At 42.5% G+C, this 23,856-nt stretch overlaps 1 protein-coding gene across 10 annotated transcripts in view; it reads right to left on the bottom strand.

Moving 5' to 3' along the window:
- Window positions 1-23,856, bottom strand: part of ACAD10 (acyl-CoA dehydrogenase family member 10) — a 49,121-nt gene that overhangs the window by 13,464 nt on the left and 11,801 nt on the right. For all 10 annotated transcript variants that reach the window (XR_002338858.1, XM_021073831.1, XM_021073833.1 and 7 more), the window contains 8 exons: window positions 20,274-20,432; window positions 19,137-19,296; window positions 16,999-17,140; window positions 15,368-15,436; window positions 11,349-11,530; window positions 6,148-6,298; window positions 4,938-5,083; window positions 4,066-4,239 (listed from right to left, as the gene is read on the bottom strand). Coding sequence is in view for 9 of the 10 variants with exons in the window: in XM_021073831.1 (XP_020929490.1) it covers window positions 4,066-4,239; window positions 4,938-5,083; window positions 6,148-6,298; window positions 11,349-11,530; window positions 15,368-15,436; window positions 16,999-17,140; window positions 19,137-19,296; window positions 20,274-20,432 (1,183 nt within the window). In the remaining variant the exon portion in view is untranslated. The remainder of the gene's footprint in view (window positions 1-4,065; window positions 4,240-4,937; window positions 5,084-6,147; window positions 6,299-11,348; window positions 11,531-15,367; window positions 15,437-16,998; window positions 17,141-19,136; window positions 19,297-20,273; window positions 20,433-23,856) is intronic.

The raw sequence follows: 23,856 nt of genomic DNA, 5'->3' as shown, positions 1-23,856 counted from the left end.
TGGACCTCAGCAAGTCTTTCCTCAGCCCCTCTGGGTGCTGGATAAGGACCCAGGCTTGGCGGGCCAGTCAGGAATCAGGCAATCCCCTTCCCAAAGTCACAGATGCACAGTGAGGGCCACTGAGCACAAGTGGGCTACATTTTCCCCTCATTACTTAAGGCTGTACACATCTCATCGAAGGGAAAAGTACCCTCCCCTTACATTCACTGTTATTTGTAATGGTTTTCTTTTTTTAAAAGCGGGTATAAAATATTTTCTTAATTATCATCACCTTAATTGGTGATGCTTTCTTTGACTCTTAGAAAGCCACTTGTATGAGCTTGGGTTGACTTAAAACTTTCAGTTCCAATATATTTTCCCAAATGTAGTCCCAGCAGAAAAGACTGTATCACTGGCATCTTCCTAAATTGCAGTCACCAGCATTTTTTCCTTTCTAGAATTTCAGTAGCATCTACAAGAAACTTAAACTTCAGCACCCACTTATTAATGAAGGAAAGTGATACTTGAGGTTGGCTGCCACAGACCATAAATCAGTCCCCAGTCTCTGGACACTGTGGTCCTCCTGCCAACCTAAGGATGAGCCCACAGAGAGAATGCCTTTGAAACACAACCTCTTTCTCCAAACCCCACTTTCTCAGGGCAACACCAAGGATCTCAGCTGTTCAAAGAGAAAAAATGACTTTAACAGCTGATTAAGAAGATAAATGTACAGAAATCATATTTTTATTCAAAAGTTGAATTTTTTCCCCTCATCAAATGATCTTATCCAATTCTTTCAAAAAACAGACTTCACTGTTTTTATGTGAGAAAACTAAGGCACCTCCTCAGTATGCGTGCTGGCTTTCCAGGTGGGAGGGGAGGGAGTGAACAACCAGGATCAGAGGAAGATAGGCCGGGAAGGACAGACAGCACTCATTTTTCTGTGTGGTGGCAAACACCTGGGGTGTTTTGCCTCTGAACTGAGGGAAGCTTGAGGCCACACCAGTGGCTCACAGGATCTTGGAAGGTTTCAAAGGGCTTCCTGATAGGCAACTTGAGGACAGACTGGCAGGGTTAATTGGTGTAGAGACTTTGGCATGGATGATTCTTTTTCTTTAGCTGAGCTACAACTGACAGAGAATGGATAATTCTTAATGACCAACATTGATCCAGCCATCCCCAGGCACTGGAGCAGAACACAGCCAGAACTCTGCAGCCCACCAGAAAATGCCCACAGGCAATCAGGCCTGTTCATCACTGTTTGGATTTCGCAGCCATCCTATTTAATTAAACATTCCTGGCTATGATATAGAGAAGATTAGCATGGCCCCTGCACAAGGATGACATGCAACTTTGTGAAGCTTTCTGCGTTTTTTGTTGAGTACATTTCTTACATCAGATTTTAGTTTCCTGGATATGGGAATATGATTTCACATTTACAATACTGAGGTAGTAAACCTAAAATGTGAGGCTTCAATAGTATTGAGCACTGCCCGGCTACAGTTAACTGTATCCATATTCTAGGAAAAATAAAAGATGCTGAAAATTAAAAAAAAAAAAAAAGTTCCCAGTTAGCTTTCATCACAAAACCATAACAAAAATTGGGAAATGCTGGCTTAGCACTGATGCCTTCTGAAGGAAGAGAAAATATCATTTCCAGGAATTACCACTTATTGAGACCTCACCCCTACTGCCCTGGATTTCACTGAAGTAAATCCCCAACACCATGTCATTTTGTCTATATTTCATTTATGTCTAAAAACAAAGACTTTAAAAAACACAACAATTTCATTATCACACTTAAACAACAGTTAACTATGGCTCCTTAATATCATCAACAATCCAGTTAGAATGCAAATTTCACTGTCTCATAAAAATTGTTCATATAATTTCTTTTTTGCAACAGGGACCTACATAAGGTCTAAATACTGTTTTTGGCTAATATGTCTTTTAAGTCCCATTTAAATCTATGGGTTCGCAACTTCTTCCCCCCCTCCCGCCCCTTTTTTATTTATTGAAGAAACTGAATTGTTTGCCCTGTGAAGTTTTCCAGAAAGTGGATTTTGGAATGGCTGTGCCTCAGTAGTGCTGGTTAACGTGCCCCTCTAAACCCTCCGTTTCCTGTAAATTGGTGGTTGGGACTAGAAGCTCCATCAGATTCAGGTTCGCCTCTTGAGGGAAGCATCAAAAGGTATGGACTGTCTGGCTGCCTCTCTGTGATGTAAGCACTACTAATGCTTATTCTCCAGAGCCATTTGTGTATTGGGGGGCACATTGGTGTTATGCTTATTCTATCACTGTGTCCAGGGTGCTTCTCTAGAGGAAAACTTTCCCCCATCAACTACTTGGTGAGCCTGACATATCTGTGTAGGAAAGATGGGATGAATGTTTGACTCTTTTCCCTTTATTTACCGATTTTCAGAATAACGGGTTGCTTCCCTGGCAGCCTCCAAAGCCACTCATGAGACTCTCTCTTTGTTTTAGTATCACTCTTTACCCATGGATTTAAACACACTTGATGTGTTCCCTCCATTTTGGCTGTCATTCTTACTAGTGCTCCAAGTTCCTGTCATTAACAAGTGGGAACCTATTCAAGTTGACTCCTGAGACTTTCGAATACGACCCTCCCAATCTTAACAACCCCCCTGCTTTCTGGTATGTCAAGATGTTCCAGGTTCATCTTGAGATATTCTGCCCTAGACCTGAAATCAGCCACTTCTTGGAGGAGTCCCAGTTCCTTCTGTTGGGAATGGAATTTAGAGATTATAATGTGGTTAATTAGGGGTACTTAATGCTACTGTGTCACTCACTGTTTCTAGGTCTTTTCAGTAGATTCTATATGCTTGCTTCTACTTGCCTTCCTTACACATCAGAAATTTAATCTGCCTTTTCTATCTTCTTAAACAATTTAGGATGTAGATTATTTCATCTGTTACCCTGTAAAATTTAGAATTAAAACTAATAGGAAAATTCCATGGCCTAGCAGTTAAGGATTTGGCATTGTCACTACTGTGGCTCGGGTTTGATCCCTGGCCCAGGAACTTCCGCATGCCACAGGTGCAGCCAAAAAACCAAACAAACCAAAGAAACCTAATAACATTGTGCCATACACAAACACACACACACACTCTAATCATCAGTTCTAAGTAGCCATACTTAACTTTTCTTCTCAAAAGTTCAAACATAATGGGAGTTCCCATTGTGGCTCAGCAGGTTACGAATCCGACTAGTATCCATGAGGACTGGGGTTCGACCCCTGGCCTTGCTCAGTGGGTTAAGGATCCGGCGTTGCTGTGGTTGTGGTGTAGGCTGGCAGTTACAGCTCCTATTCAACCCCTAGCTTGGGACCTTCTATGTGCCCAGATTCGGCCCTAAAAAGACCAAAAAAAAAAAAAAAAAAAGACTGATATAGATCTCTACATATTCACAAGCAAAGGTCTCAATAAGTCATTGTTAAATGGAAAAAAAAAACCCAACAGATTTGCCTTATATAGGTGTCAAATACATACACACACACAAATATTTCATAGGAATTCCTAAGCATGAAAAATTTTTAAATCAAGGTACTGAAAAATACATATAATCACATTTTTATACAACTTGGAAAGCAGGATGGAGAGAGGTAACAGACATGTAGAAAAATTGGGGGGCCCCAAACTCTTTAATAGTGGCTCTTATTTTTGAGAAATGATACTGAGAAGAATGGAAAATGATTCTATATTCTTCTATATAATTGAATTCTTATCATGTATGTTTTTACTTTAAAAGGGTTTTGTACCTTATTTTAATAATTTCAAAACAATTTTAAATATTATATGTTTATATATTTATATATATTATATATATGTATTATATATATATTTATGTATATATAATATACCCTTAATAATAAATGATTATATATTTCAAAACAATGTTAAATATTATGTATATTTTTATATATTTAATATATATTTATATATATATATATAAAATATACCCTTAATAATAAATGATTGAGCTCACTGAATCTAGTAGTTCAGTCACAGGAGGGTTTCTGAGGGAGAAGTCCCTTGGCTGTGATTCACCTTCCCAGGCCCCCAGTACCTGTGAGTGAGCGCTTGTAGACTCCCTGTAGGATAGCAGCTATGCGGAAAAAGGAGAAAGCCATGTAGAAGTTCCAGTTCTCGGTGGGCGGTATCCCCATGTGAAGACAGTACATCCTGAAATACTCCTCTGCTGTAGGGATTCCCAGCTTGGTCAAATCACAGTCCCCCAAACCTGAGGCGACAGACACAGCCTTGACTAGACAACAGCCCCACACTCCCCTGTGGCCACAAGTATCTGAATTCCGAAAATCACTCTGTCCCTTGGAAATGAGGTTCACAACCAGTTCAAAGGATTATAGCTCATCATTTTAAGATGGGTGGAATCTAAGCATGAAGCTATTATTCACAAGTCTAAAAGTTTCAGATTTAAATTGGCAATAAAGGAAGGAATGAGGGGCTTCCATGTCTATCTGGACCACAGTTCAGGGTGGATGCATTTTATTTTCTATCAATAATTTGATAAAAACCATATTCAAAGAAAGATCTCACCAAATTATGAAAACGATAACTGCAACAAATAAAAATCTTTACCAATTTCTTTCATTTGTAACACTTTGATGGTTTAGAAGCATATAATATATTCCATTCCAAGGAATTATAGTATTACTGCCTTTTTGTGGAAGCATGGGGGAGGTGATATTAAAAAAAAAAGCCTGGAAACAAATATCTAAATAGGAATCAAAACAAATGCCTTGATAAGGCTAATTCTATAACAATTAAATCCTATGCTGTCATTAAAATGATGCTGTAGAAGAAACACTCCATACCTCAGTTTCACAAAGTAGCCCAATCACAAATGTCCACTGAGTTTGCACTGTCCTTTGAGAATGGAGCTGGCTACATCTCTTTTGCCCCCGGCGCAGTTCCTACCTGGCTGAATGGGAAAACTGGATGGCAGGTAGTGAGCCAGGCAGCTATAGGCCACATCAGCAAGGGGGTCGCCTAAGGTAGAAAGTTCCCAATCAAGGACAGCAAGCACCTCATTCGTTTCCGGGTGGAAAAGCAGGTTGTCCAGCCTAAAGGAGCCACAGAATGGAGACAGCGCTAAGAAACTTAGAGGGTGTATTCCATGCTGGGTGTCTCGTGTTGACCCCTGAAGATGCACTCCCCACCTCTCTATGCCCTATGGGCCCTGGAGCCAGCTGCCTGCCCTCTGGTTCAGCTGGGCTGGGCCAACGGAGACACCAGCTGGAGATGGGAAGGGGGCCTGAGTATTAGTTCCCTACCTCCCTCAGCAGGTCACTGAGGGGCAAATGCATTCCTCTCCTGAGGGCCACAGCTTTGATCAGGTGGCCCTCTCCACACAGTGACCATGTCTGGGTTCTGGTAATTAATCATTCCCTGAGATGGTCTTATACAGGTCTGCAAAAGGAAGATCTAACCCTTCAACCCGTGAAGCATCTCACTGCTGACAACTATAATGAAGCTGGAAGTGGTGCTAAGTGACCCCTGAGACCAGGAGAGAAAAGGTGATCAGCTCCTGCCCAACACTCTCTCCTCAGAACACACACCTTTGCAGCCCTGAGCCTTCAGGTAAGAAGTCAGCTCCCTAGAAGTTGCCACACTGGAGAGACCATGTGGGGAACCACAGGGAAAGAGAGAGGTTTAGGGAGCTCAGCTGTTCATGTCTCTTCTGTCCCTGGGCAGGTGTGTGAGCAAGCCCAGGTGATTCCAGCCCCCGACCTGAGAGCCACCCCAGTGGCTCAGACAAGCAAGCCATCCTGTCGCCAGACTGCAGATTCATGACTAAAAACAAATCTGTTACCGTTGACAGGCCTGCAGTTTTGGAGTCATGTGTTGTACAGTAGTTACAACTGGAACCTGTGCTTATACCTTGGGACCTGGGTCGGGGGGTGTACAGCACAGGCCAGCCCCCCTCATCGAGAATCATCTGGCCAAATGTCAATGGTACCAAAGCTGAGAAACCCTGCCTGCAAAGCTAAGCACAGAGAGAGCCCATGCAGCCAATAATTCTCAAGTATTAACTGGGCCTTCAAGACCAGCTGCTTAATTTCTCTTTCATATGCCCTTGCCATTGCTTTCTACATCTGAATGTCAGCCCTTCTCAGGCGGAGTTGACCTGAAGTCCCCATGCACCACAGTGGTCCTCTGCTGACTGGGAAGGTGGAGTGGCAGCCACTCGATGAGCCTCTCCATTGCCGGGATGGTGCTGGTTTCCGTGGCTCTATACTGTTTGATCCATGTTTGCACCTGGCGGGTAATATAGTCCCCTGAGGGAAAGAGGATTAGAACATGGTATGCCATTTCAGCAACCTCCAGAGGTTTCAAAAATCAACAGTGCAGTGAAACCCTTTGTAACACCCTGAGGATTCATCTTCCCATGAATGAAGGATTTCCTGCACAGTGGTCCTGCCCCCTCAACCTGAAAGCCAATGCTGTTTTGTCTTGGCTGGATCCCTGTGATCTGGGCATTGGTCACAGCCACATAGCCTCTCAGCCTGATCCATAGCCTTCTTAGAGATCCTATGAGCTTCCTAACAGCTTTTAATAATTCCCTTTTTGGGAGCTCCCATCGTGGTGCAGCAGAAACAAATTGGTCTAGGAATCATGAGTTTGCAGGTTCGATCCCTGGCCTCACTCAGTGGGTTAAAGATTTGGAGTTGCCGTGAGCTGTGGTGTAGGTCACAGATGGGCTCAGATCCTGAGTTGCTATGGCTTGGCGTAGGCTAGTGGGTGGCTACAGCTCCTATTGAACCCCTAGCCTGGGTGTGGCCCTAAAAAGAAAAAAAAAAAATCCCTTTTTGGCTAAAGGGCAGTGATTGGCTTAGAACATGGACTCTGGGGTGGACAGTCTGGGTTTGGTTTGCAGCTCTGCTATTCTCTGTGTGATCTCATGCAGGTTATTTAACCTCTCTATTCCTTAGTTTCTTCATTGATGAGATGGTCCATAGAGTTGTTGGGAGGATAAAATATGTAAAGTCCCTGCAACTGTTCCTGGAATAAGTACCGCATGAGTATTTGCTATTATTCAGTTCCTTACTAAGAAACCCGAGAGTTACCAGAATTGAGAAACTTGCAAATTACAACTGGGAGTGTAAACTAGCAGGAGTTCTGGAGTCACCTAGCTCACAGTCAAGCTTTTCGATTAATTTGACACTTCTAAGCCTTCACTGCTTCATCTGTACAATGAGTGTACTAACACCTACTTTCCTAGGACTGTTGAGAAGCCCAAATGAAACTCATATATAACATGCCAAACACACAAGGCTGCTCAATGAATGGTGGCCATTATTACTGTCACTGTTAATAGGTGTCAACTGACAACTTCTAATTGACACTATTAAAATGACTAAAAACTAATAAACAACACATCAAGCCCCTAGCTCTAAGCCAAGCCCTCACCCCTCATTTGAGAGACGAGTGTTTCCCGGAAGCTTGAAGAAGACAGAAAGATAGGACTCCTTCTGTGGATTCCACTGTACACATCCAGACACAATTGAGAGGACCCAGCAGGACTGTAAGAGGTGGAGATCAATATCCACAGGAATTTAACCCCAAACAAATCAAACCTTTAGAACTAACTTCCAGTTTACAGAATATCAGGAAATAGAAGACAGCAGTAAATGACACCATAAGATAATATTCAAATCATAACACAATTGACTTGGTCCTTTAAAAATTTCATTTAAGGGAGTTCCCGTCGTGGCGCAGTGGTTAACGAATCTGACTAGGAACCATGAGGTTGCGGGTTCAGTCTCTGCCCTTGCTCAGTGGGTTAACGATCCGGCGTTGCCGTGAGCTGTGGTGTAGGCTGCAGACTTGGCTCGGATCCCGCGTTGCTGTGGCTCTGGCATAGGCCGGTGGCTACAGCTCCGATTCGACCCCTAGCCTGGGAACCTCCATACGCCGCGGGAGCAGCCCAAGAAATAACAACAACAACAACAAAAAAAAAGACAAAAAAAAAAAATTTCATTTAAAAAAACCAGGGGGAGTTCCCGTCGTGGCTCAGCAGTTAACAAACTTGACGAGTACCCATGAGGACGCTGGTTTAATCCCTGGGCTCGCTCAGTGGGTTAAGGATCTGGCATTGCCACGAGCTGTGGTATAGGTCATAGATGCAGCTCAGATCTGGCATTGCTGTGGCTGTGGCATAGGCCAGTGGGTGGCCACAGCTCCGACTGAACCCCTAGCCTGGGAACCGCCATATGCCGCTAGTGCGGCCCTAAAAAAGACAACAACAGCAAAAAAAAAACCCAGAGTGGGTGCTGTTCTAGATTCCTTGATCAGATCCTGATCTGGAAAACAAACTAAAAACAGAACAAAACAAAATAAGACGAAACTCACTTATAAAAGATACAAGGAGGATAATGAAGAAATCTTGAAATATGGACTGGGTTTTAGGTATTCTGGGAAAATAAATTTACTTGGATATGATAATGGTACCGAGGGACGCCCTTATTTTTAGGAAATGCATACTGAAGTACATGGGAGTCAAGTCTCAGGGTCTCTACAACTTTGTTAATCATGCAGATATATAGATATAGAAAGAGATAAACGATGGCAAGTTAACCGCTGTTAAAATCAGTCATGGGAATGTAGTTATTCATTGTACTATTGCAAGTTCCCATGAATTTGAAAATTCTCATAATAAGTAAAACACAAAAGTCACCACTGGGCCTTTGTGGGAGGAGCCCCTCAGGAAAATCTTCTACATGGATTTAGGACATCCTCCCCACCCCCATGCATACACACCACCCATGCTACACACATTCCCTTCTCATGGGAAGCAGAGGCAGCTGGCCCTGGGTCTCCGGCTCTGTTGGCCACTGGTCCTGAGCGGGCCTGCCAAGACTCTAAAACGCCCTTCCTTCCCAAAGCAGCCTGCACTCTAGGATGAGAAAAGAGGATTATGGGCTCCCTGCAAGTCTTTAGTGGAAAGGTTCTTTGTGGTAACTAGACTGTACCTAAAGGATCTTTGTCAAAAGTCCCTTTTGATTAGAGATCATGTTTGTGTGCTTTTTCTTTCCTTTACAAATTTAAATGTGTTCTCTTCAATAAATCATATATTCACATGGCTTGAAATTAAAGTAACACAAAGGAGTACAATAAAGACTTTCTCCCAAGCCTCTGACCAGGTAGTAAGCCCTTTTTCCCCAAAGGCAACCCATGTGACCAATTTCTTCAGCATCCTTTCAGAGATAATCTTCACTTGTGCAAATAAACATTTAAATTTATTCAAATATTTAATGTATTCAAATATACTGAATTTACATAAATTGTGTACGATCTATATAAAACCAGTGCCCCATCCAGCAGGTGGGTTCCTGGCATAACTTGAGAAATTCCAAGCATGAAAAGGAAGATCTGATGGCCCTGTAGCTGGATTAGTGAATGAAATCTGAGGAAGCTGCTTTATGTAGTCAGGCTCAAAACACAGTCAATGGCCAAAGAGGCTGGCTGTGGGTCAGAAAATCACACCAGATTTCTGCTCTCTTTGTCAAGCTAATGGGTAGTGGTAAGTGCATCAAAACAGTCTACTTTAAAGATAAAGGGCAAAGGATCCACTCAGCACTTAGGAGAGCCCTCCTTAAGCTGCTGTCTCTCCATTGCAGGATGGGAGGTCACACTGCCCACTGCTCCTTATGACTTTATTTCCATTCAAAGCACTGGGACAACTGCCATCTCCTTTGCCTTTTCACATTGCCATGTGAGGGGGGCAGGGCAGGGCTTTTTTACTGAAACTTTACTTAAAGTTGAGAAAACTATGACAAAGTAATGGAACTTGCCCAAGGTCATCCCACAAATTAGGACCTGACTTCTGGTTCAGGGCTCTTTCCATCTTGAAACAATGGATCAATATAGGCAACATCTGTTATCTTGGTTGTTGGCCCTTTTACTAGTAACTAGGGCTGCCAGACAAAATACAGGATGCTCAGTTAAAATGGAATTTCAGATAAACAGCAAATAAATTTTTATTGTAAATATTTTCCAGTGAGACCACCAAGATGGAGAGAAACCCCACTAAGTTGGTCACTCTGGTCAACAGGTTAGCAGATGGGAGGATGATATGGATCTGACTGCACCTGGAAGAAGTGGAAAACCCCTTCAACTAGGGCTAGGAAGTCCTGTTCTGTGGGAGCAAAATTTCTCAAACTGTTAGTTCTGAAAATTCAGATTATGTGTCTACGGAATGATGGAATTTTAGGTAACTTGGTAGAAATATGTTAGGAAGTTGATGTACATTGGTCATAAACTGCAGCCTTTGATATAGTCCTAGAGAGAAAAGGCACATTTTGGTTAAACACAGAGAAAGAAGAAAATAGAGCTTAGCTGAGAGATTCTTTTCGACTATGGCCAGGAACGCATATTTATCAAGAGTTAGATAATCTTTAACTCTTCAGGGCAGTCAAAGTGAAACTCTTTGGCTCATGCTAAAGTTTCTGCATGCAAAAGCACAGAGACAGTTATGATGGTGGTTATAAAACTGTGTGCAGGGAGTTCCCATCGTGGCTCAGTGGTTAACAAACCCAAATGGTCTCCATGAGGACGTGTATTCAATCCCTGGCCTGGCTCAGTGGGTTAAGGATCCAGCAGTGCCATTAGCTGTGGTGTAGGTCGCAGATGTGGCTCGGATCTAGTGTTGCTGTGGCTGTAGCATAGGCCGGCAGCTGTAGCTCTGATTTGACCCCTAGCCTGGGAACTTGCATATGCTGCTGGTGCAGCCCTAAAAAGACAAAAAGGAAAAAAAAAAAAAAAGAAAAACAACTGTGTGCATTTGTAAAAATTCATAAAATGATACATTTCAATACAATGCTTCAAAAAAAAATAAAGAAAAAGGGAAAATCTGACAATATCAAGTGCCTACAAGGATGAGGAACAGCTGGAACTCTCAGACATTAAAAGAGAACAAAAAAAGAAGAAAAAAGCAGAAAAAAACTATACAAACAAATACCTTGGCATAACAACTTTTTAAAAATTTATCCCTGTTGAATATTTAAATACAATGGTGAAAAACAGAGAAGATATGTATCTTAAATACTTTTGGCCAACATCAGGGGGAAAAAAAGAAAGATTTAAATGATACAGAGAGACAGAAGTTGCAGGGAAAAGAGATTCTGTAGTCCATGAAGGGATTTATCTCAAGATAAAATGTCTAGGTGATACCTCCACTAAAATGAAACTGGATTTCCATGTAGGAAGCTAATGAGCCCACCTCACATTTACCGATGGTGCCTTAAAACCCTGGCACTATGGGAATCCTGAAAGCAGAGGCACCAGGAAGGAAACATCAGCACAGAAGACAAGAAGTGTCATGCTCACCATGTTTCCCATAGTCTTCTAGGCCCGTGGCCTTGAGGTCCACACTGTGAATCTTACACAAGACTCTGTTCATGGCAGTGTAGATGGCCTGCCTCTGGCTGGGCTCCAGGCCTGGCAGAGAGGGGTCTTTGTAGGTGAGGCCTGAGCAGTACTCCATCACATAGAAGGGGGTGCCAACAATCCTGGGTAGGGACACAGACAGGGTGTTTCAATGGCCCACTGATGTGACAGGCTGTAGCCACAGCTCTGCTCTTTCTGTTCTATGTGTTAGCTTTGAGTGCTGGGTAGGATTTTGGACCCCAAGGACTGAAAACTTCTTTATTCCTTTGCACATAAGCACAGGAGGTCAGAAGTACTCCCTCTACAAACAAATCTACATGGCCAATCTACACTTCCTTGCCAGTATGCTTTTCTTCTCTTTGGTCCACTTGTAGAAGCCTAAAAATTGGATTAAGTGTCATAACACAAGAAAGCAGCATGCTGAGTGGTGGGTTTGGAGTCATATACAAGTAGATTTAAATACCACCTCTGCACTTCCTGGCTGTGTGATCAGGAGAGACTTACCAACCTCTCTGGGCTTTAGTTTTTTTTAATCTATAAAACTTCAAAGGATAGTTTTAAGAATTAAAGGAAAGAATTTTTATTGTGGCTCAGGAGATTAAGAACCTGACAGCGTCTGTGAGAATGAGGGTTCAATTCCTGGCCTCGCTCAGTGGGTTAAGGATCCAGCATTGCCACAAGCTGCAGCATAGGTTGCAGATTAGGAATGGTTCCAGTGTTGCTGTGGCTGTGGCACCTGCACGTTGCTGTGGCAGTTGGCAGCTGCAGATACAATTTGACCCCTAGCCCGGGAACTTCCATATGCTTGGAGGTGCGGCCATAAAAAGAAAAAAAAAATCTCTTCTTGTTACTGATATTTTCATCATTGTGCAGTGGTATGAATGGCATATACACCACCCCAAAGTATTAAGGTGACACACCAAAATGTCATTAATCCATATTTTCGTCATTACTAGAAATCAGTTTAGTACCCTAAAAAGTTGTTTTCAAAACTCTATTATTAAATCTATCCATCTTGAATTAAACATGGACTAGATATTAAATTATATACCTTAAGTGTAATAATGCTGATGCAGTTATGAAGGAAAATGTCTTTTTAAAAAAATGTTACTGAAGTATGGTTGATTTACAATGTTGTGTTAATTTCTGCTGTATGGCACAGTGATTCAGTTATTCATCCATATATATTCTTTTTCATATTCTTTTCCACTATGGTTTCAATAGACAACAGGATACTGAATATAGTTCCCTGTTCTATACAGTAGGACCTTGTTCTTTATCCTATGTATAATAGTTTGCATCTGCTAACCCCAAACTCCCAACCCTTCTCTCCCTTACCCCCTCTCCCCCTTGGCAACCAAAGTCTGTTCTCTATACCTGTGAGTCTGTTTCTATTTCATAGATACGTTCACTTGTGTTGTGTTTATTTTTTCTTTTTTTTGCTGCACCCATAGCATACAGAAGTTCCCAGGCCAGAGATGAAACTCCTATGTACAACCTACACCACAGCTGCAGCAGTGCCAGATCCTTAATTCACTGTGCCACAGCGGGAACTCCTGTGTTGTATTTTCAATTCCACATATAAGTGCTATCATGTGATATTTGTCTTTCTCTTTCTGACTTACGTCATTTAGTAAGGAAATCTCTAGGTCCATGAATGTTACTGCAAATGGCATTATTTCATTTCTTTTTTATGTCTGAGGGATATTCCATTGTATATATGTAGTACATCTTTATCCATCAGTCAGTGGACATTTAGGTTGTGTCCTTATATTGGCTTCTGTAAATAGTGCTGCTATGAACATAGGGATGCATGTATCTTTTCTTTTTCTTTTCTTTTTATGGATGCATCTGCAGCAAATATAAGTTCCCAGGCTAGGGGGCAAATCAGAGCTACAGTTGCTGGCCTATGCCACAGCCACAGAAAGATGGGATCTGAGCCACATCTGCAACCTAAGCCACAGCTTACAGCAATGCCAGATCCTTAACCCATTGATCAAGGTCAGCGATCAAATCCACACTCTCAAGGATACTAACTCACCAAGCCACAATAGGAACACCCATGTATCTTTTAAAATTATAGTTTTGTCTGGACATATGCCCAGGAGTGAGATTGCTAGATCATATGGCAACTCTTATTTTTAGTTTTCTGAGGAATTTACAAATTTACCTTCTCACCAACAGTGTAGAGGATTCCCTAAGAAAATGTCTTTATTCTTAGGAGATGTATGCTGCCTGAAACTTACTTTAAAAGGTTCATGAATAACAATTTATATACATACATATAAAATATATTTACTTATAAAATAATGATATAATTATTTAATAAACTTGTTATAAAATGTTTTAGAAACTTTATTATGTATTAACTACTTCTATAAAGTTATTTTATCTATATATCTATCCAAGTGCATATACATACACATATATACATATATATAGAAAACAAATGTGGCAAAATGTTAACAAATGTTTTCATCTAGATTAAGTGTAATGGGTGTTCATTGTACTATTTTTCTTCTTTAAACTTCTATGTATGTTTCAAAATTTTCATAATTAAAAAATCAGGAAGAGGGAGTTCCCATTGTGGTACAGTGGAAGTGAATCCAACTAGTACCCATGAGGATGTGGCTTCTTTGATCCCTGGTCTCGCTCAATGGGTCGGGGATCTGGCCTTGCCATGAGCTGTGGTGTAGGTCACAGATGTGGCTTGAATTCAACACTGGCGTGGCTGTGGTATAGACTGGCAGCTGTAGCTCCAAGTCAATCCATAGCCTGAGAACTCCCATATGCCCCAGGTACTGCCCTAAAAAGCAAAAAAAAACTGGGGAGGATTTCCCATTGTGGCTCAGCAGGTTAAGAATCCAACTAGTACCATGAGGGTGCAGGTTCGATCCCTGGCCTTGCTCAGTGGGTTAAGGATCCCCTGTTGCCACAAGCTGCACTGTAGATCACTGATCTGACTCAGATTCCCGAATTGCTGTGTCTGTGGCATATGCTGGTTCAGTCCCTAGCCTGGGAACTTCGATATGCCACAGGTACAATCTTAAAAAATTAGAAAAAAAAAAAATTGGGAAAAAGAGACAGACTCAAAAAGCCTCTTATAAAGCAATTCAAAACTGTTTAGAAAGCCCACAATAGGAGTTCCCATCGTGGCACAGTGGTTAATGAATCCGACTAGGAACCATGAGGTTGCGGGTTCGGTCCCTGCCCTTGCTCAGTGGGTTAACGATCCGGTGTTGCCGTGAGCTGTGGTGTAGGTTGCAGACGCGGCTTGGATCCCGCGTTGCTGTGGCTCTGGTATAGGCCAGTGGCTACAGCTCCGATTAGACCCCTAGCCTGGGAACCTCCATATGCCGCGGGAGCGGCCCAAGAAATAGCAAAAAGACAAAAAAAAAAAAAAAAAAAGAAAGCCCACAATAAAAAAAATTAAAACAAGCAACACAAAACTAGATGGATATATATTTTTAGAATGTTAGAAAAGATGTTTCCTACCAAATATCATAAGAGCAGGCATTTATCTTTCAGGATAAGTTAAAGATCTGTGAACTTCTAGGAGATGCTGCTACAAAATATCTTTTCTAGGAAGTTCCCTTCTTGGCTCAGTGGTTAACCATCCCAACTAGGATCCATGAGGATGAGGGTTTGATCCCTGGCCTCACTCAGTGGGTTAAGGATCCAGTGTTGCCGTGAGCTGTGGTGTAGGTCACAGATGCGGCTCAGATCCATGGTTGCTATGGCTGTGGTGTATGCCAGCAGCTGCAGCTCCAATTTGACCCCTAGCCTGGGAACTCCCATATGCCAAAGGTGTGGTCTTAAAAAGCAAAAAATAAAGTAAAAATCTTTTCTACCCAAATTTTATTTGTCTTTGCTCTAGCAAACTGGAATTGGAGCTGGTATAAGGACTTTTCTCTTCTGTAGCTTGAATACACAATGGAAAAAATAAATCTGAACATTACCTTGAATCTTCACAGAGGTCAAGAACTTTGGGGACAGGGACTCCAGCATTCTTAAGAGCTTTCATTATCCTGCCAGAACAAAGAAAAATGAGCGACCCTGCTGGATGATGTGATGAGATTTTTCTTGAAATTATTATTTTTTAATTATTTATTACTTTTTTTTTTTTTTTTTTTTTGTCTTTTGTCTTTTTAGGGCTGCACCCGCAGCACATGGAGGTTCCCAGGCTAAGGGTCAAATCAAAGCTGTTGCTGCCAGCCTACATCACAGCCACAGCAACGCCAGAGCTAAGCCACATCTGCGACCTACACTACAGCTCACGGCACGCTAGATCCTTAACCCACTGAGTGAGGCCAGGGATCGAACCTGTAACCTTCTGGTTCCTAGTCAGGTTCACTTCTGCTGCACCAAGACGAGAACTCCCTTAAGTTACTTTTTGATTTAAAAATCGTACATGCAAAAGTTAAAATGGAATTCTAAAATTAAAATTTTCGGAGTTCCCATCGTGGCTCAGTGGTTAACGAATCCAACTAGGAACCATGAGGTTGCAGGTTTGATCCCTGGCCTTGCTCAGTGGGTTAAGGATCCAGCATTGCCATGAGCTGTGGTGTAGGTTGCAGGTGCAGCTCAGATTCCACATTGCTGTGGCTCTGGCATAGGCCGGAGCTACTGCTCCAATTCGACCCCTAGCCTGGGAACCTCCCTATGCTGTGGGAGCGGCCCAAAAAATGGCAAAAAAGACAAATAAATGAATATATATATAAATAAATAAATATAAAATACTAGTCAGATTCATTTCCACTGTACCACAATAGGAACTCCAAAAGGAACATTTCAAAATAATACAAGAATTAATTCCCTAGAAAGATACTACAATCATAAATGTGTATGTGCCTTAAATAAGGTCCTACTGTATAGCACAGGGAATTATATTCAATATCCTGTGATAAACCACAAGGGAAATGAATATATAAAAGAAAAAAATATATATATATACATATATACACATATCATAAACTAACACAACATTGTAAATTAACTATACTTCAATTTAGTGTATGTACCTAGCAACAGAGCTTTAAAATACTGAAAGTAAAAATTATCAGAATTACAGTGAGAAGTAAATAAACCCACAATCATAGTTGAGACTGCAAAACACCTTTATCAGAAACTGATAGAACTAGACTAACTAGAAGAAGTCAGTAAGACACAGATCTGAACAATGCTGCCAACCAACTTGTAGAACACTTAGAAATACAATAACACAAACAGAACTCCATGGAAACTCCATGGGCTGTAATATATTTATTGTTTTAAACCTATTATTATGAAAATTTTCAAGTATATATAAAAGTAGAGAGATTCATATAATGAACCCAAGTTTCAATAACTATCAACTCATGGCCATGCCTGTTTGGGCTACTGCCGCAATTAACAGAGGCTCAAAAAAATCTAATCTCCTAGAGGTTTAGGTAGAGAAAAAAGAAAACAAACTGCTGAATAAAATTAGGTGACATGTTCTCCTTTGAAACAGTTTTGGAGAGTCATACTTGTGGTGTTATTAAATAAGAGTGCTGACGTGTCACTGTGGAGGCTGAGTGGAGTAAGCACGCCCCTGGCTCTAAGAATTTACCTGAACTCCCTCTCCACTGCATGTGCAGATGGAAGGAGTGTCCCCGGGGGTTTCTTCCTCAAAACCATTTGTTGGTTAGCCAGCTTGATGTAGTAGGTGGGATTTGACTGCCCATGGTCAAACTGAAGGAGCTCCAGTGGGCCTGCGAGTTTGAAAGCAAGGAAAACTCAAACCAGTTCTAGAGAACAGATGTGGACAGACATCCTTTCTTTCTAACAAGTACTGCATTTGGGATGCAGAGCTTCCCGCTTTGGAACGCACCGTAAGGAAAGCATCTCCTTCTTGGGCACCAGATGTGACTGGATCCCCGGCACACCTCCCTGCCCAGCTCGGGTCCAGAATGTCACACTGCAGTGTGGCAAAGCCTACTGTATTTACACCAGAACAATTTTCACTTTGTGCAGGTGTCCAATTTTGTCCTTCTTGCCAACTTCTCCTCCGTGAAGAAAAGCTTTTTAGTTCTGTTTATGGACCACAAGCACAGTCATGGCAACACATCTTGCTAAATGGAATGCTTTAAGCTGAGGATGAAAAGTGCCCTTGTGTGTCCCTCACCCCATACTCAGCCACACCATGCCTGACACTGGCGTGAAAGGAGCTATGGAGAGACCTGCAGCTTGAGCATAAGCTACTTTCAGGAGATGCAGTTCCCTACCCCAGCAGACTAAACTCGGAGGATCCCTTGCAGAAACAAGAGTAATTAACCCTACTGTTCACAATGAGATGAACACCACACAGATTTCTTTCACTTGGTCAGAAGAGCAGGGTATGTGAGTTTGCCTGAGTTGTCTGGTCTAATAAGAAAGGTCCCTCAGCTTTACAGAGGCTCTAGGAACAATCCAATCACTGGAAAACATCTTTACGTGAAGTTGCATACAAAAAGTGTTTTCAAAGATCAGATGGGGAGCAAAACTTTATCTCCAGGTTCAAAATCTGAGGGTTGAATGTGAATAATGAGAGACCTTTGAAGAGATGGAGAAAACTTGTCACATTTTATTTTATTTTTATTTTTTCCTTTTTAGAGCTGCACCCATGGCATATGGAAGTTCCCAAGCTAGGAGCTGAATTGGAGCTGCCTACACCACAGCCACAGCAACACCAGATCCGAGCCTCATCCGTGACCTATGCCACAGCCTGGGGCAATGCCAAATCCTTTACCCACTGAGCAAGGCCAGGAACTGAACCTGCATCCTCACATACTAGTCAGGTTCTTAACCTGATGAGCCACAACAGGAACTAAAAAGTTGTCACATTTTAAATTCGTGCAACTTTTGGAGTTCCCGTCATGGCTCAGTGGTTAACAAACCCAACTAGTATCCATGAGGACACAGGTTCGATCCCTGGCCTCGCTCAGTGTGTTAAGGATCCGGCATTGCAGTGATGTAGGTCGTGTAGGTTGGCAGCTGTAGCTATTATTAGACCCTTAGCCTGGGAACCTCCATATGCCGCAATGTGGTCCTAAAAAGACCAAAAAAAAAAAAAAAAAGAAAGAAAAAGAAAAAGAAAGAAAATTCGTGCAACTTTTAAGTCACCCTCACAAAACAGATTGTCATCTCAAAAATATCAGAAACAGGGAGTTCCCGTAGTGGCGCAGTGGTTAACGAATCCGACTGGGAACTGTGAGGTTGTGGGTTCGATCCCTGGCCTTCCTCAGTGGGTTAAGGATCCAGTGTTGCCGTGAGCTGTGGTGTGGGTCGAAGACGTGGCTCAGATCCTGCGTCACTGTGGCTGTGGTGTAGGCCGGTGGCTACAGCTCCAATTAAACCCCTAGCCTGGGAACCTCCATATGCCATGGAAGCTCAAGAAAAGGCAAAAAAAAAAAAAAAAAAAAAAAATCAGAAACATTCAAACAACCCTAAGCACATATTGCAAGTTCTCCTCCTCAGGGACAGCCGTTTACAGGCGACTGCTGCCACACTACATTCTCACATGGCAGAAGGAAGATGTACATTTTTGGTGATTCACAGAAAAGGAAGTTAATGCTGAGAATAGCAAAACTGAGAATAGCCCTCAGGTCCGCTGGGCCACTGGCTATTTTCTTCAGCACATGGCCTCTTTGTGGCACATTCCACTAGAGATTGAAGGTGAGAGCCAGACTGAAAAGCCTGGCCTTTACCAAAATACAGAAACTTAAATACCTGTGGTTTGGATCCCCAGTAAGTCTCTGAGGTACTTCTCCAAGGAATCTTTGGGAATTTCCATTGTCTTTCTCACAGGGCGGGTGTTTGGAACAACCGTTCTCAACGTAAAACCCAAAAGAGTTTTCAATTCCTTCACCGCAGTCTCTGGGTCATTAACCTGGTTTCAAAGAGAATATTAAACATGGACCTCCCGTCTACCCTGACCTCTCCTCCTGCCTGTTCTCTAGGAGGGTAGTGTTTAGAGGGAAATAACTAAAAACTCAGTTCTCTCTTTCTGAGCAAGGACTTGGGAGCCAGGATAATCAGCTACTGTGAAAACCTCAAAACGAGCTTTCTCTTCCCTTTTAATTCCTAACCACATTAAACTTTCTTATCTGCTAGAAGGAGAGCTGGTTAAAAGTCCAGGATACTCCCTCATGCTAGAAGGGCAGAATATTATGCTATAGTGTCCACTCTGTCCTATGGGCCCATCAGCTTATAATGAGAACCTATACATAGAAAGTTGGATGGTGACCCCCTCTCATGCGGTTTCTTGTACTTCAAAGCACTAGCGTGGCCCATGTGGCTGGTAGCTACTGGGTTCCCACCCGGAACAGCGTCACAAAGCCAGTCAGTCTGTCACCCCAAATGTCCTAAGCCTATCATTCACCTCCTGGTGTAACTCTTTTCTCAAACTGCCTTCTTAGTACCTGTGTGTCTTTCTTCCTACTGAAAATACAAGCGGCTAGTCACCTAGATTTCATAATTAATAAAAAATAAAAGGACTATGGAAGGAATTCCTGTCGTGGCTCAGGGAAACAAATCTGACTAGTATTCATGACGACACAGGTTCAGTCCCTGGCCCTGCTCAGTGGGTTAAGGATCTGGCGTTGCCATGAGCTGTGGTGTAGGTCACAGATATGGCTCGGATCTGGTGTTGGCTGGCAACTACAGCTCTGATTCGACCCCTAGCCTGGAAACCTCCATATGCCTCGGGTGCGGCCCCAAAAAGACAAAAAAAAAAAAAAAAAGACTATGACAGCATGGGCAAAAACCACTAACAGCAAATCCAATGGTGTGTGTAAGAGGACTAGACAGAAATGCTTACACTAGTGCCTAGGCCATAACAAGGGTCCAAAAAATAGTGACCATTACCTTAATGGTGTGAATACCAAGACTGGCAGCTGCTTTTAGATTCGGCCCTAAGTCTTCAAGCAAGATGCACTCAGAAGGCTTCCGGCCCAGCCGCTCTAAGCACAGCTTGTAGATCCTGGGGTCTGGCTTACAGATACCTTCCAGGCAAGACTCCACGACCTGAGGGAGGGAAAGGAAGGAGAGATGAATGTTCTTGTTTTGTTTCATTTTGTTTTTTTGATTTTTATGGCCGGACCTGCGGTATAAGGAATTTCCCCGGCTAGGAGTCAAATTAGGGTTACACCTGTCAGCCTACGCCACAACCACAGCAATGCCAGATCCAAGCTGCATCAGCAACCTCTACCACAGCTCACAGCAGTGCTGGATCCCTGACCCACTGAGCAAGGCCAGGGATTGAACCCAGATCCTCATAGATACTAGTTGGATTCATTTCCATTGCACCACAACAGAAATTCCCATCTTCCCTATCTTAATGGTAGCTGGGAAACTTAGTGAAACTTGAATGGGTTCCAGAATGACAAAGCATTTCGCTCATGTTGGGTATGGTGGCTGTACAGAACAGAAAAAAAGCTACATGCTTTAGCTTTAGAGAAGGTGTTTCACCTTTTTTTCCCCCCAGAAAGTATTTCACCATTTTATTGTTATTAAAAAAAACATGATTTTTAATGTCTATATTTCAAAAGTTAAAAAACAAAAAGCCATACTAGACAGATAAATCCCACAGGAGCTCTGACACCAAAAAGACTTTCAGTGGCAAAGACATGGCTCCCTTCATGCAAAGAGCCTCCTGCATCCTGATGGCCATGCCTCAACCTGCATCTGATGCAGAACTGGTGCGCAGGGAGAGCGTGAGGGGGCACTGCTGAGGGTTCAGAACCCTGAAAAGGCCGTCTCAGTGTCAGGTTCCCTCTGATGCAGCAACCCCGGAAGTCCTCTTACACTGTTCCCAGGGCTTGATCTCCTGTAAGGAGGCCTAAAACAGCCATAGAGGCCTGCAACTAAGAAGGCCTCTATGAATAGAACTAAATCCCTCATTGAAAGGACCCTTGCTCTCCAAGACCAAAGACAAACCGAAGGCCCCTCCCTCTCCTCCAAATTCCAGTTGTTCAAGTTTGGAAGAAAACTGCCCTTTCAGGCAAAAAAATGTCCTGAATAAAGTGGACCTCTCTACTCAGTCTTCCTGATCTCCTAAGAACCTGAATGAACTAAAAGACAAAGAAGTTTGTCCTAAAGAAAATATCAGTAGTGGGTAGTGGAGAAGCCAGGTGTTTTAGGCATCAATCAAGCTACCATACGTCAGGAAAGCAGTACAGCTTGGGGACCAGGGCCAAGTCTGACAAGCAGACACCTCCTCTCCTAGACAATTATGTTTGGGGAAGTGGAAAAATTCTTGAGATTTAAGTTGGATAACATCACTGGCCTTCTCTTTGTTCTATTGTGCAAGACAAAAAAGTTTTGGAGATGTATTTCATAGCCATGTGAATATACTTAATGACACAGAACTATGTATTTGAAAATGGTTAGGATGGTAAATCTTACGTCATGTATTCTTTTAAAGTAAAAAATAATGTAAAAATTTTTAATTAAAAAGCAAATTAGGAGGAATTCCCATTGTGGCATAATGACATTGGCAGCATTCTGGAGACTGGGAAGCAGGTTCAATCCCCAGCCCAGCACAGTGGATTAAGGATCTGGAATTGCTACTGATGTGGCTGGGGTCACTGCTCTGGTGCTGGTTCAATTCCTGGCCTGGGAACTTCTGCATGCCATGGGCATGGCCAAAAAAAAAAAAAAGAAGGAAAAGTAAGAATGAAAAAACAAATTAGATGAACAGCATCTAAACCACATATACTTCAGCATAAATAGATTCCTATAATATTGTTGAAAAGTTCAGGAACAGCCTCGAGTGATGATGGGGATCACAGGCATGGTTACATTAGCTTTTACCAAAATATATTTTTATCCTTATAGCTTTAGAGAAAAAAAAAAAATGTACACTCTTGCTTTTTGAGGAAATGGATTTTCAAAACTACAAGTCCCCTGCAACATCAGAACATGAAAACACATCAGAAAAGCTGAAGGAGGGAGTTCCTGTCGTGGCAGAGCAGAAACGAATCCAACTAGGAACCACGAGGTCACAGGTTCAATCCCTGGTCTCACTTGGTGGGTTCAATCCCTGGCCTCACTCGGTGGGCCTCACCCACCCTAACCCTAACCCTAATCCAGCGTTGCCGTGAGCTGTGGTGTAGGTCACAAACGGCTCGGATCTGGATTGCTGTGGCTCTGGCGTAGGTCAGCAGCAACAGCTCTGACTTAGACCCCTAACCTGGGAACCCCCATATGCAACGGGCGTAGTCCTAAAAGGACAAAAGACAAAAAAAAAAAAAAAGAAAAGCTGAAGGAAAGCACACGCCAGGGGACTTGTGAAGTTTGAATAAATATGTCCATTGTTTTAAAGAAGCTCACAGGTCTTTAAGTAGTTGAAGGGCCCAGTGTGAGCCTGGCCAACTTATTTTGTCCAGACGAAGATATTATCCTGATAGCCACACTGGATGGAAGGGATCTCTGAAAATAATCACAATGTATGAATACTTAATTATGTTCCAGGCATGCCGTAAAGTGCTTTTCATGCATTATTCCCTGGGATTCACAGAGCTACCCTAAACAAGGAAAATTGCCATTCTTGAACTACAGGCAAGAAAACTAAGGTTCAGAGAATCAAAGCTAACCCCACAGTGAGCTGCAGGGACAAGATTCCAATCTGGCTGAGGTCCCTGAGCACCCACAGGGGAGGATGCTTGGAGGAGGGCTATGCTGTGGACGAACAGAGAAACCAAAAATCAAAGTGGGTAAGGAAGCAGGCAGCTGTGCAGAGGAAAGAGAAGTCTATCTCTGACCAGCTCTATACAAGAAGTGGAGAGGTGGCAAGTGAAAACAGCATTGGGTTCAAAGGTTAATTTCCAACATTTGTGCTTCAAATTTCTCCCTGTCAATCCAACTAGAATTTATGTTCTAAAACAGAACTATCCAGGAGTTTCCTAGTGCCTAGTGAGTTAAGGATCTGGCATCACTACTGTGGCTTGGGTCACTGCTGTGGTACAGATTTGATCCCTGGCCTAGGAACTTCCAAAAGCTGAGGGCACAGCCAAAATAAAATAAAATTTAAATTTAAAAATAAAATAGCTATCTAAAGAACTTTCTACAATAGAGATACTATACCTGCCCTGCCCAACACAAAAGCCACTAGCCACACATAGCAACTGACCACTTGAAATGTGGCAAATGCATATTCCAGAGGCAGGCCTTGTATCTGTTACATTAAGCAGAGGATCCCTTCACGCCTAGCCAATGCTGAGCACACAGTAACTGCTCACTGTGTTTTCTGACCAAATAAAGTTTAAGCAAGTCATCTACCAATAATTCGTTATCTATCCCAGGACAGTGTTCTACTTTCCCTTGGGAGATGGAGACTCTTTCACAGAAGTAACCTGACATAGATACATTGACAGTCCAGCCCTTTGCACACAGTCCTATACAGGAGCCATCAGCCATACATGATTATTTACATTTAAGTTCAAATGAA

Source organism: Sus scrofa, chromosome 14 (genome assembly GCF_000003025.6).
Source record: "Sus scrofa isolate TJ Tabasco breed Duroc chromosome 14, Sscrofa11.1, whole genome shotgun sequence".
Lineage (NCBI taxonomy): Eukaryota > Metazoa > Chordata > Mammalia > Artiodactyla > Suidae > Sus > Sus scrofa.
The sequence above is the reverse complement of the archived record's forward strand: the minus strand, read 5'-3'. Positions and strand labels throughout refer to the sequence as shown.